Here is a 20,182-nt window from a genome sequence, read left to right on the forward strand (position 1 = left end):
ACTATGACCAGCCCAGATTCAAGGAAAGAGAATGAAACTCCATCTCTCAGTGGGAAGAGTAGCAGTGGAGCAAAGAATTTGCAGCAAACTTTAATCTACTGAAACTGGGTGCTTAATAAAAATCCTAGGCTCTCCTTGGAGGGTTCTGATTTAATAGGCTTGTGGAGTGGTTCCACAAGTCTTTTAAACAAATTCTCTAGGTAATTCTTAGGATCATACTGGGAAATACTAATTTCTAAGTTTCTCTCGATTTTAACATACCATGAATTCCAGCTCTGTCCTTGCTCTATTGAATTTGACCCCAGCACAATTTTTATCTTTTCTAACTCCATTGTCTTTAATAGGTATTTGAGAGTTGATTCTTTGTGATTTATAAATTTATGTTTTTCAAATAAGGTTTGTTTTCATTTTTTAATCCTGTTATAGGATGAATTTGTAGTTCTTGACTCTTGTGAAGTGTCAACAGAGAATAATCAAACGACTCGATTTCCAAAACCTGAATTGGAGATTCAGTTTACACCTTTAAAGCCAAACAGAATGGCAGTGAAACACCCTGGTTGCACTTTACCAGTAACGGTTAAGATTTCCAAGTCTCGGAAGAGGAAGAGCAACGAAATGGAGGAGGTAAATGCTTAACTGATGAGTAAAGTTAACAAGCAAGCATTATTGTTGTTGAGCTCAGTTACAATATATAATTAAACTCTGCTACACTTCCCTCCTATTCATAAGCACTGCTGTTAGAGACCAAAATCATAAATTATGGCATATTCTATTTTTTTTTAAAATATATTTTTTATTGATTTTTTTACAGAGAGGGAGAGAGAGAGAGAGCTAGAAACATCGATGAGAGATAGACAGCTATCAGCTGCCTCCTGCACACCCCCTACCAGGGATGTGCCCACAACCAAGGTACATGCCCTTGACCGGAATCGAACCCAGGACCCTTCAGTCCGCAGGCCGACACTCTATCCACTGAGCCAAACCGGTTTTGGCTATGGCATATTCTAGAATACCACTGTAGTTGAATAGTCCTCAAACAAGAAGCATATGGATATAAAAATATATAGTTTATCCATACCTTACATCTCTGTTGTCATAACTCTTTGTACTCTTTTAGAAGATAAATTCTTTTTCTAACAGCCAGTATATTAAAATTTGGACCTCTATTTAGTGGAAAGCTTTAAAAAAAAAATCTGTTTATTTCTTCTTACAGCAGCTTTTTCTTTTTCTACTGCAGCTTTTTGATTGTAGGGTTATCCAATCCTCTATCATGTCACCCAAACTTTATGACCTCCAGTTTCCTCCTTTTGGAAATAAAAGAGCAGATGTGGTATGTTTAAAATGCTTAGTTTTTATTCCACATGTCACAGATAGGTAATAAATGGAAATGTTTATTTTAAAAGTAACTTGTCCTAAGTTTAAAACTAATTCTAAGCTCTTCAGCACAATAACTCTCCCAACATTTTTATTTTTTTTAACTCTTTTAAAGAGTACTATATTTTCAAGCTGGTGGAAGAGCAGAAGTAGTACTAATCATACTCCTGAGGCTCTCCATCAGGTAATAAATTTACTAAATGAATATTATTTAGACTATTTCCTTCTACACCTAAAACACCTTTAGAGGTTGTTTTCTACAGCTTTGGTTAACTTTTATTCTATATTTAATTTACTATACCTAATACATTTTAGATTCCATTAAAATACTAAGTATTTTATCATCTATGTTTATTTCCTTGATTTATTTTTTCAAGGGTAAAGGAAAATTTGTTGTGTGTGCAGTATTAAAATACAATTATTCATTTTACTATTGGTTTATACTCTCCTTTATGCTCCATGTGTATTTCAGAATAGATATACAGATTGTTGTAGGCAAATCATGTAAAACTTTAAAAGTTTTAACTGATTTTACTAGCTCCTAACTGCTATAATAAACTGAGGCCCTTATGAAAATTATATATACAGTGTTATACTCTATCCCAGTGAAGACTCCAAAGTGCTCTTTATCGAACACTATAAGTGTGATGGAGTTACAATCTGTCCTCTTGGTTTGTTTCCCATGATGCCACCTGCCTTCCCCTTTAAGAAAGTCTGCTTTTGACCCTTAATGGCTTTCACTTGGTAACTTGATGGTTCATTTGCATATCACTCTTTTATTAGATAGGTTGTTAGTATTTCACTAAAGTTGGGAAAAAATTTATGCTTTTAGTCATGGTTTCTCAACTGTAGTACTATTGACATTTGGGACAAGATATCTTTTTCTTTAGAAAAGTTGTCCCAAGGGGTATTAAGGGCATATAGGGGTATTAAGCAGCTTTCTGGCTTCTACCCACTGGATGCCAATAAAATTCCATTTTCCCCAGCAATGACAGCCACATATATCTCCAGACATTGCCAGTATTCACTGGGGTCAAAAATCACCCCTGGTTAAGAACTGTTATCTCCTCCCCTCTCTTCCTTCTTCTCCACCTTTCTCCCCCTTTCTCTCCCCTTTCCTATTTTTTTCCTCCTTCCCGCTCTTCCAATCCTTCCCTCTACTTTAGTTCCCCCCCCACCTCTCTTTCGACTACAGAGAAAGAAAATATTGTCAAGAAATTAACCAGTGCTTAAATACAATATATTATTTTTTAGGAATTGGTGAAATGTGAAAATAAGAATACTACACCCACAACTAAATTGAAGTCCCCTATTTCTGAGCACAAAAATTCTCCCATCAAAAAGGAACAAAAGGTTTGTCTTTTAATTTGTCCAAAATTGACCATTTCAATACTTTATAAAGTGGAAGGGAAAAATAAAGATGTCACAATTTGATTGGTAATTTTTCAGTGTTGTCTAATTATAGCTCATTTATTTTTTATTTCTATTCATCTAATTCAGTTTAGAGTATAAGCTTTAGCATTTGGCCAGTAGCAGGCACTTCTTGTTCACTTCTTACTTAGCACTCTGCCTATCACACTCAGTTTGCCATTCTTTGGCCTTTTCATCCTTCATATATATATATATATATATATATATATATATATATACACACACACACACACACACACACACACACACACACACAAATATATGCGCGCTTGTGTGTGTGTGTGTGTGTGTGTGTATGAAAGATGCATATATATTTTAATCCTCACCTGAGGACATGTCCATTGATTTTAGAGAGAGAGGAAGGGGGTGGGGGAAAGAGAGAGACATCCATCAGCTGTCTCCCATACAAGCCCGATGAGGAATCAAACCCTTAACTTTTTGGAGCATAGGACAATGCTCCAACTAAATTAGCCACCAGGCCAGGGCTCTCCTTATATTCTTAATTGGTAATTCCCTGTCTGAGAATTCATAACCTGTGCCTGGCCTCTTTAATTCAACAGTGGTTGTAATATTTCCTTCTGACAGTCTTCATCAACAATAACAAAAAATGTTTGTTTATTAGGTTTCCTCACGGTCATCATCTCATAAAACATATTCTTTACGGAGTCAGGCATCTGCAGTTAATGTAAACTTGAGTGCTAAGAAAAAAGAAGGAACGCTGCAGAAATTTGGAGACTTCTTACAACATTCTCCAACAATTCTTCAATCAAAAGGTATGCAGAAAATCAAATGCCCTTCAATGTTAAGATTAGGGTATTTCCTAATATCTGATTGGTATATAAACTCATCACAGTGATGATTATATTTTAAGTATTTACTGCCCTATGTTAGGTACTGTGGGAGGAACATGAAAAGGCCTAGGAGCTCACTATGTAGTGAAGAAAGACCTTATTTAAGCAACTGATCCAGAGCAGGCTGCTCTGTAGTTATAGAGATGCAAGCAGAGTGCTGTGGTAGTATCGGAGGGAAATGAGCTATTCTAATTAAGGACTACGGGAAGATTTTACAGAAGAATTCAGCCTAGTAATGAAATGTTGGCAGAATTACACCTGCTAGAGATAAACACTGTTAGTATAACGGTAAATATTCTTCTAGTGTTTTTTTCTACGTACAGATAAACACTGCCTATTCATATATATAAAAAACATATCCTATATAATAAAAGCCTAATATGCAAATTGACAGAACTGTGGAATGATGGGCGGAACAACCAGTTGCTATGATGCAAACTGACATTGATGCAGATGCTCAGTGCAGGAACTCCCCCAGCCTGCAGGCCCCAGACCAGCCAAGGGTGGCACCAGTGGGGCACCCTTGGTCGCCCCACAGAGGGAGGCTACTGTGGCGGTGGTGGTGGTGGTGGTGGTGGTGGTGGGGGGGGGGCTGGCAAGTGGGCAGCAATAAAATAAATCCATATACACAGGATAACCACTGTTATATTCTGATAACTACTGTTAATTCCTTATTTGCTATCACTGGTCTTCTAACTTTTACTTCTTGCCTATCTCCTATCCATTCAATACCTGGAAGATGGTTATTGATCATTTGGAAATTTAAAGAAAAAAGAAAATTGAGATAAATTCTTAAAATTCTGCTGCTCTGATAACCACTGTTAATTCCTTATTTGCTATCATGGGTCTTCCAACTTTTATCTCCTATCCATTCAACACCTGGAAGACAGTGATCTTTTCAAAGTGCAAACTGAATTAAGTTATAATTTTTTTTTGTTTTCTTTTTTTACTAGAATAAAAGTGTCACAAGTGCAAAATGTCTGTCTGACTCACATTCCCAGCTCTTAGTGTAGTGGCTGGGGCATGGTAGTAGCAGTCTGGTGGCTCCAGGCCAAAAGCCTGTGTATGGTTTTGTTTCTAAGGTTAACCATGGGCAATTGCAGAGGCTTTACTTGTTAGGCCTCATGAGTGAGAGCTGCCCTCCCCACACCAAACTTAGTACACATACAGTGCATTACAGTCTCTGAAGCAAGTTGTAGTCAAGGACTCAGGTCCGGTCCAGTCATGCTTGTACATAACTGGATTCTGGCCTAAGTGCCTTCATTTTGAGCCTCTTTATTTGGAGCCTTCAGCAGAGAACTTTCTCAGGTGCCTCTGCTGAATACCGTATGACAAGGATGGGGAGACAACCTTGAAGACACCTTTCTCCCCTCAAACTCTATTTTTTCACAACTAGCCCCTCCACCTGGCCTCCAGCCACAAGACCTATAAAGCTGCAAGTGCATGAGGGTTCCCTTGGCAATGAGATGGCCCTCAGTTTTATGCTGATCCTTCTGACCTAGACCACACAATGTTCTCTGGGAAAATATGGAAAAGGAGTGGGCAGGAGCTGTGATTTCTCAGGTTTAGCTTCTTGCTTATTCTGTTGCTGTGAGTGGGTAAAGGCTTGAGTGATCCTTTCATTTGGCTTCTCTCAATTGTGTACTCTGACATCTGGCAGCCCTGCTTTCTCAAGCTCAGCTCAGCCCTTTATAAGTGCACCCTCATTTTAGCATATTTTCTTAAATGTTTTACTAGTTTAAAAAATGTATAGTTTATCCTGTGTAAATGGATTTATTTTACCCAGGAGTTTTCCAAAATGGAAATATACTATTAAAACCAACATATGTCTTTTAAAAAATAAAACAAATGTGCAAAGTAAGACATTTAAAAATTCCTCTTCCTCTTCCCAGAAGCAATTAATTGTTAACAATTTACTTTCTCTTACTCTGTGTGTGTATGTATGTGTTTGTCAGTGCGTGTGTTAACTATAAATAAAGGTCTCACAATAACAGATTACCTTTACTTAATATTCCTGTGGACATCTTTACATGTGACTGTTGAAATAGATCTGCTTCCTTACTTTCAGTGTTGCATGGTCCACCTCGTATGCATCCTATCCTGTTTCTTTGTTTTGCATAGCATAAACCTCTTTCAAATCATTAACGACTCCTGCATTTCACTGGTGGTATTATAATTTACTATTTAGTTGATATTTTACTTACTTATTTTTGCTCTTAATTATTATTTCATATGTTTATTATGCATTTTGTTTTTGTTTTCTTTGTGAATTGTCTTTTCATGTCCTTTCACCATTTATAAATTACAGTGCTTTTCCTTTTTATTTGGTATGTTTTTTTCTTTATTAAGAATTTTAAACCTTTGCAGTTAGAACATTTTTTTCAAAATTTAACTAATCTATATTTTTTTCATAGCAAAGAAATTAATTGAAACGATGAGCTCTTCAAAGCTCTCGAATGTAGAAATAAGTAAAGAAAATGTATCTCGACCAAAACGGGCCAAACGGAAATTATACACAAGTGAAATTTCATCTCCTATTGATATATCCGGCCAAGTGGTAAGCTACTACTCCAGTTTTCTCAAAAGTAAAACTGTTTGTGCTGTTTTAAATTCTGAAGTATTCATAACAATTTGAATTTTATAATAGTTTGAATTTTTATTCTTTAGATCATATATCTACAACATGCTTTAAAAGTTATGCTTTTGATATTAAATGTGTTAAATTTGTAGTAATTAAATGCAGCATTAATGCATACATTTATGAACTAATAGGAGGAATTTTAATTCCATCAGTAGAATTATCACTGTTTAGTAATTAATTTCTTCTAGCATCTATTCTTGTTATCTTTATCGTAGTTGTACAATTCGGGGCCCCACTGTGCCTGGTAAGAATCTGGAGTTGACATTCAGTCATTTCCTCCCACCTTCCCTCTGAGCCTCCCAGATTCTATTGAGAAAAGACTGCAGTTTGTCACCATGACTCTATGACTCATTCTCTTCATTCAGAACAGGCTGTGCTGTTACAGGAAAAGTTCTGATTTTTTATCATGCTTACATTTGCCTAGTGGATGAAAGTGAAAATAGAAAAGTAATTAAAGGAAAAGCCTTCAGCAGGAAATGGCCAAGAAAAATCAGGGAAGAGTCTTTTTGCAATAGCAGCTATCAGATCTGAGATAGACATTTAAAAGCAAGTGGCATAGAATTGGGGTCCGTTAGGACATGCTGTCAGAAGTATTATTCTCTTCATCACTTTTCACCATCTGTCTGCTTAGTATATAATTTCCTCCCTTGGCTGAAATTATTATTCTTTTACTTGCAATATAATTCTCTTTCAACTTTCTAAGTAATATAGTTATTGCTGAGAAAGATCATTTCTTAAAAGTTATTTGAGCCCAGCCAGCGTGAAGCGTCGACCTGTGAACCAGGAGATCATGGTTCGATTCCCAGTCAGGGCATATGCCCAGGTTGCAGGCTCTATATATTAAAAAAAAAAAAAAAAAAAAGGGGGGGTGGTGGTGGTATTTGAGCCTGGCTGGAGTGGCTCAGTTATAAATCTTGAGCCCATAAACCAGGAGGCCACGATTCAATTCATGGTTGGGGCACATGCCTGGATTTTGGGCTTGCTCCCCCAGTAGGGGGTGTGCAGGAGGCAGCTGATTGATGTTTTTAACTCTCTATCCCTCTCTCTTCCTCTCTGTAAAAAATTAATAAAATATATATTTTAAAAAATCGATTACTTTAGGCATGTTTTTTTTTTTTTTTTTTTTGGTACAAGATAGTATACTTGTGAGTCCAAGAAAACAAAAAAACATAATGTACCTATTATGTCAGTTAATAAGCACATGAACATGTTTTACTAGTTAAAATAAACTTTTATTTTTATTTCAGATTTTGATGGATCATAAAGTGAAGGAAAGTGATCATCAGATTCTCAAACGACGACTTCGAACTAAAACAGCCAAATAAACCGCAATGTAGAATGTTTTAATATAAATTTTATATTCATAATCATTGTAACTTGCATTCTGACTTTAAAAATAGTTGTATATATTATGGCATTCAGTCCCTCTGTAAATGCATCACTATTTTATATACAGTGTAATTTTAATTCAATAAAGAAAATCAGTCAAGTCTTTTTTCTGTTTTTTTTTTCTTTTTATTTCACCCCCCCCCCCCCTTTTAAAATATATTTTTATTGATTTCAGAGAGGAAGGGAGAGGGAGAGAGAGTACGTCTCGCACTGGGGATCGAGCCCACAACCCGGACATGTGCCCTTGACCGGAATTGAACTTGGGATCCTTCAATCTGCAGACCAACTCTCTAGCCACTGAGCCAAACCAGCTAGGGTTTTTTTAAACTTTTTAAAAAAATTATCTTTATTGTTGAAGGAATTACAGATGTCCCCTATTTTTTCCCCATTGACCCTGTCTAGACCACCCACTTCTGCCCTGGTTTATTTTTATTTATTTAACTTTTAAATTTATCTTTATTGTTGAAAGTATTACAAATGTCCACCCTCCCCCATTGTCTAATGTTTTTTTATTTTTATTTTTTATAATAGCTTCATTTCAGCTGTATGTAGTATTATTGCAGGCATGGGATCAGTGAGGATCCAAGGAAAAATAGAATTATTGTTTGGCCATAGATGCCACAGGTCAGGTATTTGGCTTATTTTTATTTATTTATTTATTTAAAAACATTATTTATTGATTTTTTACAGAGAGGAAGGGAGAGAGATAGAGAGCTAGAAACGTCGATGAGAGAGAAACATCGACCGGCTGCCTCTTGCACACACACCCCCCCCCCCCACCTGGGATGTGCCCGCAACCAACGTACATGCCCTAGACCGGAATCAAACCCGGGACCTTTCAGTCTGCAGACCGATGCTCCACCATTGAGCCAAACTGGTTTCGGCTGCCTTATTTATATTTAACAGTGTCTTTTTACTCTTAGGAAATACAACTGATTTTACATATCTGTTTGGATTATACCTAAGATCCAGGGAATAAATGTGTACAAATCTCCTGTTACCAAAATATAAATATGCTTAGTTGTCCACCTTCCTTATCCATAGTTTTGCTTTTCTTGGTTTCAGTTACCTGGGTTAATTGTGATCCAAGAATATTAAATGGAAAGTTTCAGAAATAAGCAATTCCTAAGTTTTACAATTTTGTACCGTTCTGATATTGTCATGAAATCACACTGTCCGTTTCTTTCCACCTGGATGTGACTCATGGCTTTGTCCAGTGTATTCGCGCTGTGTATCCTCCTCTCATTAGTCACTTAGCAGCCTTCTTGGTTATCAGAATGATTCTTGGTGTCACAGTGCTTTGTCTTCAGTAACCCTTCTTTTACTTACTGCCCCAAAATGCAATAGTAATGATGCTGGCAATTGAGATATGCCAGAGAGAAGCTGTAAAGTGCTTTCTTTAGGTAAAAAGATAAAACTTGCAATGTAGTAAAGGAAGAAGAAAACTGTATGCTGAGGTAGCTAAGATCTACAATAAGAACGAATCTATTAGTGAAGTAATGAAGGAAAAAGAAATGGCTAATTTTGCTATCATATCTCAAACTGCAAAAGTTTTGGCCAGTGTGTGATAAGTGCTCAGTTAATATGGAAAAGGCATAAAATTGTGGGTGGAAGACATGAAAAGCAAATGTGTTCCGATTGACAGCAACCTTTGCACCTGAAAGCACTGAGCCTATACGAGGACTTCAGCAAGGCATCTCCTGAAATAGTGACCACAGTCACATAACTTTCATTACAGTACATGGTTGTAATTGTTCTAGTTTGTTAGTAGTCTATTACTGTGCTTACTTTATCAGTTAAACTTTATCGTAAGTATGTATGTAGAGGGAAAAATAATATATATTGGGTTTGGTACTCTCCCTGGTTTCAGGCATCAACTGGGGTCTTAGGTCATATTCTCTGCAGAAAAGGGGAACTACAGTATATACATAATTAAAAAAAAAATCTCGAGTCTTTAATTAGAATACCCTATCTATCTATTTAAAAGCCTAAGCGACTATCCGACTGTCTGACCGGTAGCTATGACATACACTGACCACCAGGTGGAAGATACTCAATGCAAGAGCTGCTGAGCTGTGGTGACTTGGCAGCTGCAGTTCTCGGGTGATGTACCCAAAACCAGAGAGGAAGGAGCCTGATTCTGGGGTGCATCACCTGAGAACTACCTTCTTGCAACCTAGGATCTCTCAGGGGATGTAGTAGAGCTGGTGTCAACCGGATTCCTACAGGGTAGGCTGAGGGACCCCACCATGCACCAAGCCTCTAGTCTTTATAATCTAATAGAATAGGCTTTTCTATTTTTCCAAGGCATAGGAGATCAAAAGCAGGAAGCTAAAAAGGGAGATAGCATTTAGAGGCCAAGAAACATTGATAGCTAGAAAAGAGAATTTTAGACCTGCAGGGACCGTAGGAATGCATTGCCTTCATTTCATAGATGAGAAAACAGACCTATACAATTTATTTTCTCTAGATTATACAGCTAAAGTAAATCGAGCTTTGGCTTTAGAAGGAAAACAACCAATATGAAGCAAAAAGCAAAGAGGCCTCAAGATTTGTTGCCAAATACAGCTTTCTAATCTAAGAGCAAACATTTATATATCTAAAACCTTAAAAGCTTCATTGGATTTTAACATTATTTATTAAATGATGAACCTAAATTAGGAATCTTTGGTGTCTTGTTTAGGAAATACTATGTTTAGGGAAGAGATACATCAAAAATAGTTAATTAGATAATCTCTTTAAGCACTGAAATATTTTTTATTATACTACCTGGTTTTATTATACTGAAAATACATCCATAGTCAATTCTCATTATTCAGAGATTCCATATTTATAACTTTTCTTATTAAATTTATTTGTAATCCCAAAGTCAGTACTCTAGGCACTATTGTAGTCATTCTTAGACATGCAGTGTGGCAAAACATTTGAGTTGCCCAACATGCATGTTCTTAGCTAAGGTTGAACAAGGTGAACAACTACTTTTTGTTCCAGCTCTCAGACTAAACAAATGCCCACATCCCTGCATATAGACTGAAATCACACCTCAACAACATCTGCAAGAGAGACAGTTTGCCAAATAGAAGGGAATTAGAAACACCTTGGGCTTGCCACAGGTTTATACTAACAAAGCATACATAAATTGAAGGTAATAGTAAAATAGCACACTGGAGTAAAAACACTACAGAAGAAGATACAATACAGATTCTCTATAACATGTTTTGTAATATGTGACATGAAGTAAAAAATCAGTACATATGGAAAGAAACAGTCAAATGAGTTCCATGGTAAACAACAAAAAACCTAGCCTATGCCGCCATCTTGATTCTCCAAAAAGTATTTTTTTAGAACATTTTAAAAGTTCTCACCCCAAAACACATTTTGTTTGCTTTAATTTATTCTAGAGAAAAATATCAAAGTGCCTCCTGTACAAGCTCTGATGGGGACTGAACCGAAACCTGGATATCTGCCCTGACTTGGATTTGAACCTGCGACTGTTCAGTGCATGAGATGATGCCCAACCAACTGAGCCACATTGGCCAGAGTAAAAAATTATTTCTTTTTTGCTGTTATAAGTAAAAGTTTTGTCAGTTTAGTTTTTACTTCTAAAACTTACTTTTTATTTTCTCCATTTAATACTTTCCATGTGTATCAAAATTATAAATCCACTAGAGGCCTGGTGCATGAAATTTATGCACAGGTTGAGTCCCTAGGCCTGACCAGCAATCAAGGTCGATCAGGTTTTCCACCTCTCTGCTTCCCCACCTCCTCCTTTCTTCACTTCTTCAGCACCTACTGCCACCACTGGTCACCTACCATGTCCCATGCCACCTCCCTGGTGGTCAGCGCACATCATAGCAAGCAATCAACTCGCAGTCTCCCAGTCAAACTCCTAAGGGGACACTTTACATATTAGCCACACACACACACACACACACACACACACACACACAATAGCAAATGGGACTCATGATATGGACTTGGTATGGGTAGGTTCTATATACAATTTAAACTTAGATGCATAATTTTTGTGCTGTGGACAGCAACTTAGCAATATGATGAACGATGGCTGCTGGTCTTGAGAAACTGTAGTGTAGTTAGGCCAGTGACATAGCAAGCGTGTGGTTCAGAACACAATTTATATACTAACACTTAAGCCCCCTGTGGCATCACTCCATGTATCATTTATTTTGGCACTCTCCTTATTTTAGATGTCTTAGATGTCCATTTTAAAGCTTATTTGGCAATGAATCACCAAAAAACCATTTACAACATCAAAAGCCATTGAGATAAAATATATTCATGGGTTATTGGTCAAAGTTAAAACTAATTTTGGGAAAATTTTTTTTTTTTGTTCTCACTGGAGGATTTCCCCCTTCCCCCCCATTGCTTTTTAGAGAGAGAGGGGAAGAATTGGGGGGTTGGGAGAGAGAGAAAAACTGATGTGAGCCGAAACCGGTTTGGCTCAATGGATAGAGCGTCAGCTTGGGGACTGAGGGTCTCGGGTTTGATTCTGGTCAGGGGCATGTACCTTGGTTGCAGGCATATCCCCAGTAGGGGGTGTGCAGGAGGCAGCTGATCGATGACTCTCTCTCATCGATGTTTCTAACTCTCTATCTCTCTCCCTTTCTCTCTGTACAAAATCAATAAAATATATTTAAAAAACAACCCCCCCTCCCCCCCACAAAACTGATGTGAGAGAGAGACATCTATTGGTTGCTTCCCCCATGCTACCCAACCACCCAGGGGTTGGGGAGTGAATCCATAACCCAGGTATGTGAACTTACCAGGAACTGAAGATCCCTCAGTGCATGGGCTGACACTCTGAGCTAATTGGCTAAAACTAATTTTTGAAAATTTTAATATAAAACAAATGAGACAAAATGTGTTCTCAACACATCATGTGGGAATTTTAAGACATGATACATAACATTGATCTAGTAGACCGGGATTTATTTATTAGACCACAGTCATGCCCTTTAGTTACGAATTATGTGAAGTTGCATTCGTGCTAAAACAGCAGAGTTGTTGCCCTAACTGGTTTGGCTCAGTGGATAGAGCATTGGCCTGTGGATAGAAAGGTCCCAGGTTCGATTCCCGCCAGGGCTATGTACCTTGATTGTGGGCACATCCCCAGTAGGAGGTGTTCAGGGGCAGCTGATTGATGTTTCTTTCTCATCTTTGTTTCTAACTCTCTATCCTTCTCCCTTCCTCTCTGTAAAAAAATCAATAAAATATATTAAAAACAGAGTTGTTGCAAAGCCTAAATTATTAACCATCTGGCCCTATACAGGAAAATGCTTCTCAGCTTTTCTGTAATAGACAATCCAACAGAGATACACCAGCAGGACTGTTTTTTATTTTTTAAATTTTTAATGTATTTTTATTGATTTCAGAGAGGAAGGAAGAGAGAGAGAGAAACATCTGCCTCCTGCACACCCTCTGTTGAGGATCCAACCTGCAACTCAGGCTTGTGCCCTGACTGGGAATGGAACCATGACTTCCTGGTTCATAGGTTGATGCCGGCTGGGCTGGACTGGTCTTTTTAATACAAAATTTTATACCACTAATGAATGTACCATGATGAAAGCTGAGCTGTGATCAGTAGGAATTAGTTTGAGAAGCTTTTTGAAAAGGCAGTTACCAGCTTGAATCTATTTATCTTCATTTGAATGTCCTCTAGGATATGTAAAAAGTAATGAATGTATTTCTAATGAAACATGTATAATCAAAGCTTCTATTACTGTATATGTACTTTGGATGCATTTTCCTCTCAAGATTATCAACCGTGTTTGACAAATGTATATTAAATAAGCCTAATCAGTTGAAAAAAAAAAAAAAAAGCAAGGTGAGAAAGAAGCAGATCTTGGCAAAGTTTTAAAAAATATTTTAAAAAACCCACCTTTTTATTTGTAAATAACTTCAAGATTATAGAAAATTTGCAAGAATAAGGATATTACATAGACTACTCATATAATATTTTAAAAAATATATTTTATTGATTTTCCACAGAGAGGAAGGGAGAAGGATAGAGAGTTAGAAACATCTATGAGAGAGAAACATTGAACAGCTGCCTCCTGCACACCTCCTACAGGGGATGTGCCCAAAACCAAGGTACATGCCCTTGACCAGAATCAAACCTAGGACACCTCAGTCCAAAGGCCAATGTTCCATCCACTGAGCCAAACCAATTAGGGCCTCATATAATCTTTACCCTTATTCTCATGTTCTTTTTATAGCTTTATTGAAGCTTGACAACATTATATGATATTTAAAGTGTACAAAGTGCCCTGGCTGGCTTGGCTCAGAGGATAGAGTGTTGGCCTGTGGACTGAAGGGTCATAGGTTCCATTCCTGGTGAGGGCACAGGCCTGGGTTGCAGGTTTTGTCTCCAGTGGGGGGTGTGCAGGTGGCAACCGATCAATGATTCCCTCTTATCATTGGTGTTTCTATCTCTCTCTCCCTCTTCCTTCCTCTCTGAAATCTATAAAAATATATAAAAAAAATAAAGTGTACAAAGTGATCATTTCATCATTAACTAACACATCACTTCACATATCCTTTTGTGTATGTGTGTGAGAGAAAATTTGGCAAATTTCAATTATACATATGGTGTTATTCAGCAAAGTTGTGTGGGCACCTAAGGTACCTTACGGCTCTTTCTTAGGTTGACACTCATGGAAAGAAGGAACACCCACCTTCATAGGTTCTTGAGAGAATTAAATGAGAAAATGTGTAACAAAGGTGTCCATAAACACAAATGTGCCCAACTCAGATAAGAAACTAACAGTTTTGCCGAAGCCGGTTTGGCTCAGTGGTAGAGCGTCGGTCTGCGGACTGAAAGGTCCCAGGTTCGATTCCGGTCAAGGGCATGTACATTGGTTGCGGGCACATCCCCAGTGGGAGGTGTGCAGGAGGCAGCTGGTCGATGTTTCTCTCTCATCGACGTTTCTAGCTCTCTCTTTCTCTCCCTTCCTCTCTGTAAAAAATCAATAAAATATATATTAAAAAAAAAAAAGAAACTAACAGTTTTGCCTAGGGACCAGTCCGATTGTGTGTTTTCTCTGCACATTCTACTACATCATAGGGAGTGTCACATGGGAAGTCATTTAGATTTAGATTTGTTATATTCTTAGCAGCTCCTTGATATTTTCCCCTCTAGAAGTTGTAAAAGAGCCTCTAATAGATTTTAGAACTTACCCATTTAGCTCTTTTTCCTTTTGGCAATTTTGGAGGAATGATTGTCCAGTATGCTTCACCAATTTAGAGCTTCTTCTAATTCAGTGGCTCTGAACCCTAGTTGCACATTAAAATTACCTAAATATCTTTGGAGAAAGACTGATTCCTGGCTGTATCCGAGACCTGGCTGAATTAGTCTATAGAGGGGACTGGGTACTGGGTATTTGTTGTTTGCAAACAGCACAGGTGATTGTCAGTGTAGCCAGCTGTGGGAACCACTGTTGATGGTGCAAAGATAAGGTTGGCCACCAGATGGAGACAAAGCACTTCTCCCTGAAAAGGCTCCACCTAAAACCCATTCTGTGACTTCACAGCTGCAGCCGCTCCAGTTTCTTCCAAGCAGGGCAAGCATGTGGGAAGATAGGGAAAATTATCTTTGCTACTGTTGCTTGCAAATCAAAGATATTATTATATTTTCAAATCCTCATCCGAGGACATAGAGAGAGCGAGAGTGCTATGCTCCCAGACAGGAATCAAACCTGAAACCCAGGCATGTGCCCTGACCGAAAATTGAACCAGCCACCTTTCGTTCAGTGCACAGCACAATGCTCAACCAACTGAGCCACTCTGGCCAGGCTACCAAAGATATTCTTGCCAAAACTTGGGAGAATTCCAGGAACTGACTTTAAAAATATGTGGATAAAAAGATGTTTTATTCACCCAATTAACTGAACTAGCATCTAGAAACATTTTCAATCGTTTTCCTACCTCACTTTGATAAAATAGGGCATATAAAAGAGGATGTTCTTACTGCTCATGTAGAGTGGAAGATTTTGACATAAGATTGCCTCAAGTATTGTGCAAATAGAAATCAACAGCAGCATGAGTAAATTAGCTTAAGCTATGCTCACAGATATTTTAGGAAATATGCAGATGTAATAACGTAACTTAGATTTATTTTTAAGTCTGAACTACTTGATTGGCAGCTTCCGACATTCATTGCTCTCATCTCTTGCCAGGCTCTCTCACAGAAGCTGTGAAAGTTGATCTCTGTCCCCTTGGAGCTGGAGATGGCCAGTGAGATGTAGGTAAAAGCCAGTGGGGATGGCTTTCCTTTGTGAGTAAAATGACAAAGAATTATTTCCTTTCCCTCAGCCCTCTTTTCCCATCTTCCTGGGGACAAAAAACTTGGATGTGAAGCAACCATCATTGTCCAGGAGATGACCAGTGGTGAGGACAAAGCCAGTGTAATTGAGGATGGCAGAGAGGATAAGCAGGAGGATCCTGGGTCTCAATGGGTCCTCCAGGGCACTGCTGTGCCAGTCGAGGATTGCCTATATTTTAATCTGCTATGGGGGTGGGGACCAGGCTTCCTGTGATTGGCAGGTACAATTTAGTAATTGAGCCATCACTAAAAACGTATCATGTTGACACATAGGCATAAATATATTTCTTGTATTAACCTTAGACCTTATCTTTTCTAGTTATTAGTTTTTCTTTTCTTTTTTATTTATTTCTAGTTATTTTTTAAACCTTTCTAGTTAAAGAAATCCCGTGGGCTTTAGACAAAGCTACCTCAATAGGAGTCTAGAAGCTCAACTTTGCCTGATTGTAAATGCCAGGCAATCTACCAAACATTCCTGGCCTAACCATATTTTCCAAACCAAAAAGCACCATCCGACATATCACTTGGTTACCTGGTGACTATTTTCAACAGAACAGAGCTATAAAAGCCAGGCCCTTTGTCAGCCTCCTCAGAAAGCGTGTGCCCACACCAGGTCAGAGCACAGACCCTGCCAGGCCAGACACCCAGATAACAGAATAGAAACAACAAACCAAATAGCAATGGACAACAGTATTTATAGCAGCACAGGCCTGGTTTGATCTCGAGGATCAATGGCATGCAAAGGTATCTAATTGGACAAAGATATCTAATTGGGAAAGAGCAAGGTTCCTACATTCTGATTAAGCCCAGAGGCCGTTTGGGATTCAAAGGCAGGGTACTCAGGATCATTGCTGGTCTATCGTCCAGCCCAGCGAGGGAGGACTGCATGGGAGAGGGTTTCACAGAACTCGGGGGCTGCTCAGGAAACTTAGGAGAACTGAGCTGGCAAACTCGGGGAAAGACATGATCGGCACACGGTGTCTCCTTGGGAAGGTCACGAAGGCCTGGGGGGCCCTCCCAGGAGCACAGCACGGACAGGTGCCTCAGGCGTGTGCTGGGCATCAGCTCTGTGAGCAGCAGAAGGGGATGGTGGACTTCAGAGACAGAGGAGGAAGGACCTCCCCTTCCCCTTTGTGTTGAAAGCCCTGGGGCTGCTCCTGATGCTCTCCTCACATTGCAGGCTGCTGTTAGCACCTGCTGGTAGCTCTCCAGCCTTATCTCCAAACCTCGTGTCTCCCCAACTTCAGACTCACTGCCAGCTGCCCAGGCTTATCCACACCTCGATGTTTTCACAGTCATTTCAAACTCACTGCGTCCAGGATTCATAAAGTTGCCTTTTCTTCCTGTATATTGCCTTTGTCATTCTGTGCATCTGGGCAATTATGTACTTATTTATTCCACTTTATTAAGGCATAATTGACAAATAAAATGCTGACATATTTGTAGTGTACAGTGTTAATGATCTGATATACATGTACATTTTGAAAGGATTCCTCCCATCAGGTTAATTAAAACGTCATCACCTCGCATATTTACCTTTTTCTTTTTTTCCCTTTTTTCTTTTGGTGAGGATATTTCAGTTCTATTTTCTTAGCAATGTTCAGTGTTATCAACTACACCCACCACATTATACATCAGATCCTCAGGCCTGGTATATCGTGTAACCTAAGGTTCAGGCACTTTTTTTAACGTCTTCCTATCTCCCTATTTCTCTCACCCCCAACAGCTGGCAATCACTTTCCTGCTCTCACTGTCTTCCTAGGAGTTCCGTTTGCAGTCTTTGGTATTTGTCCTTCTCTCTGACAACTGTTTATTTATTGATTTTTTTTTTTTTTTTTTTTTTTCAGAGCGGAAGGGAAAGGGGTAAACAGAAACATCAATGAGAGAGAAACATTGATCAGCTGCCTCCTGCACACATCCTACAACCAAGGTACATGTCCTTGATTGGAATTGAACCTGGCACTTTCAGTCTGCAGGCCGACACTCTATCCACTGAGCCAGACCAGTCCTGGCATGGGTTATGTTCTTAATGTGCCTGGGATCTTTCTTTTCAGAACACACTTCCATCTGCTGGACTTGAGTTTCATCAGGGCAAAGGACTATTTCATTCGCCTTTACACTTGCAGCAGCACAGGGTTTGGCCCAGAGGAGGTGTTTCACAAAATACAGGTCTCAGTTGAATGGGGACGGCCCTTTCAAAGACAGAGATATAATAGCTTGTCCGTGGAGCAGTGCTGGTTAATGCTAACTTCGTATGTCCAAGCTGCTTCCCGTTTCCATGGAAACATAACCAGTAGTTCACGTAGGCACCTCTACCTGTCAGTGCCAGGTACCCAAAGAGAGTTTAAAATCCCATTTCCCGGCCTCCCGCTGGGTTTCTCTTGAAGTGGCAGAACTCCAGCGGCAGGAGAAAGGACCCTCCATTGAAAGAGCAGCAGGAGACACCGGTGAGAGGCTTTCAACCCAGACAAGTGAGGAGGAAGGCAGTGGAGCAGCTTCATCCCACAAACAATCCCTTCCCCTCAGGTGGCAGGACTCAGGGGGCAGCCTCCTTGGACAAGGAGGCCAGAGAACAAACCCGCTTCCCTCTCCTGGGGGCCCTTATTGTTGAGTCCCAGTGATTGCTAACATCAATTATGCCATCACTACTTAATAACCCCTTTGAAAATAGGAGTTGCTGGCTGTGGAAAAACCTCCTCAGCTTCTTTGCTAGTGTCTGCAATTGATGGGAAAGATCAACACCAGAACGAAGATTGCGCGGTTACATAACTGCCTCCAGGCCTGGGGAGCCGACGCTCTGCACATTCCAGATAAATTGTAAAATGGTGGCAGGTCGCAGCTGGGGAGATCTCCGAGATTCTGACCTTCAGCCAGCATCATCATCATCGCTGAGGTAGGTGCTGCAAACTAATTTGCTCAGACAACCAACTGAGGTTCTTCTGGGCAAATGAAAGTGTGTTGTTCTGGGCAATTAGGAGCTGCTGAGGGTTATCTGCTCCTACCACAACTTTCTACTAGATTATGGCAAAAGCAAGTTTTAATCCAAATCCTGCCACGAATACTCCATTCAGTAGCAAGGAGGCCTCCAAATGATCAGATCTGACTTTCGAGGTCTTCCGACTGTTGTTACAGAAAAAAAAAAAAATTGTTTATGACACTTGTTAATGTAGTAAGGCAATCTCTTCAGGACTCTCAAGGTCAGGATGGGAAGTAACGTGATGGGGTTTTGCTGTAAGGGGGAGAAATCGGGCTCAACTCCTAATACAGGGAAAAGTTGGAATTTACAGCCAAGAAAGAGTGTGTGGTAAGGAGGGGATTGTGTCTAAATGGACCTTATAGGATTCTTGCTGAAGACAAGATGATCAGATATCTCCTGGAATCCAGTGGTCAGCAAACCGTGGCTCGTGAGCCACATGCGGCTCTTTGGCCCCTGGAGTGTGACTCTTCCACAAAATAGCACGGCCTGGGCGAGTCTATTTCGAAGAAGTGGTATTAGAAGTTTAAGTTTAAAAAAATATGTCTCTCAAAAGATATTTCAATTGTACTGTTGATATTTGGCTCTGTTGACTAATGTGTTGGCCGACCACTGTCCAGGATGATGGTGGAGGATGAAGAGCCTGATAAGACAGCGAGATGTGGAGGATGGGGGATTCTGGCTGATCTGATTTAGAATTCTGGGTAAAATTTTTGGGCTCTTGAGGATGTGCCCAAGGATGAGGCCTTGTTGAAAAAGAACTCAGTGGCGCCTGATTAGAGCTTGGCCAAGGAGAGAATCTTTGTCACCATTCGTACATGAGAAGAAAGTGTGGCACTATTCTGGAAGATAGATTGGGCTAACTGTAAAGATGAATGCCAATCGTAAGAATCCCATTATAGTTCAATTAGGTCTGGAATCAGCAGATGCTCTGTCCAGAATTGAGCCTGGGATATATTTCAAAGGATACAGACTACTGCACTTGCCAGATGTGTCTACCCTATGTGTGTAAGAGCAGCAAGAACCTTTGCAATACATCTAGCCACATCTTTTGAAGAGGATCACACTAGAGAGAAACCCGGGCTCATTACCACTGCCTGGAGCTGATGCACAGACAGCTGAGACTGCTGTAGGAGCCACCTCTGAGTGGGGCTTTCTGTCACAGTCTTTCAAACACTAAC

The 20,182-nt window shown here is 39.5% G+C and overlaps 1 protein-coding gene across 15 annotated transcripts in view; it reads left to right on the forward strand.

Moving 5' to 3' along the window:
- The window catches only part of KIF20B (kinesin family member 20B), a 53,956-nt gene extending 46,170 nt beyond the window's left edge, over nt 1-7,786 (forward strand). For 12 of the 15 annotated variants that reach the window (XM_036438514.2, XM_036438518.2, XM_036438520.2 and 9 more), the window contains 6 exons: nt 427-624; nt 1,490-1,558; nt 2,629-2,727; nt 3,428-3,578; nt 6,071-6,213; nt 7,545-7,786. In XM_036438514.2, coding sequence (XP_036294407.1) covers nt 427-624; nt 1,490-1,558; nt 2,629-2,727; nt 3,428-3,578; nt 6,071-6,213; nt 7,545-7,622 — 738 coding nt within the window. In that variant the 3' untranslated portion in view covers nt 7,623-7,786. The remainder of the gene's footprint in view (nt 1-426; nt 625-1,489; nt 1,559-2,628; nt 2,728-3,427; nt 3,579-6,070; nt 6,214-7,544) is intronic. The other 3 variants (XM_036438516.2, XM_036438521.2, XM_045581896.1) reach the window with 2 other exon arrangements.
- The last annotated feature ends 12,396 nt before the right edge of the window (nt 7,787-20,182 follow it).

Source organism: Pipistrellus kuhlii, unplaced genomic scaffold, assembly GCF_014108245.1.
Source record: "Pipistrellus kuhlii isolate mPipKuh1 unplaced genomic scaffold, mPipKuh1.p scaffold_m20_p_15, whole genome shotgun sequence".
NCBI classification, from domain to species: domain Eukaryota; kingdom Metazoa; phylum Chordata; class Mammalia; order Chiroptera; family Vespertilionidae; genus Pipistrellus; species Pipistrellus kuhlii.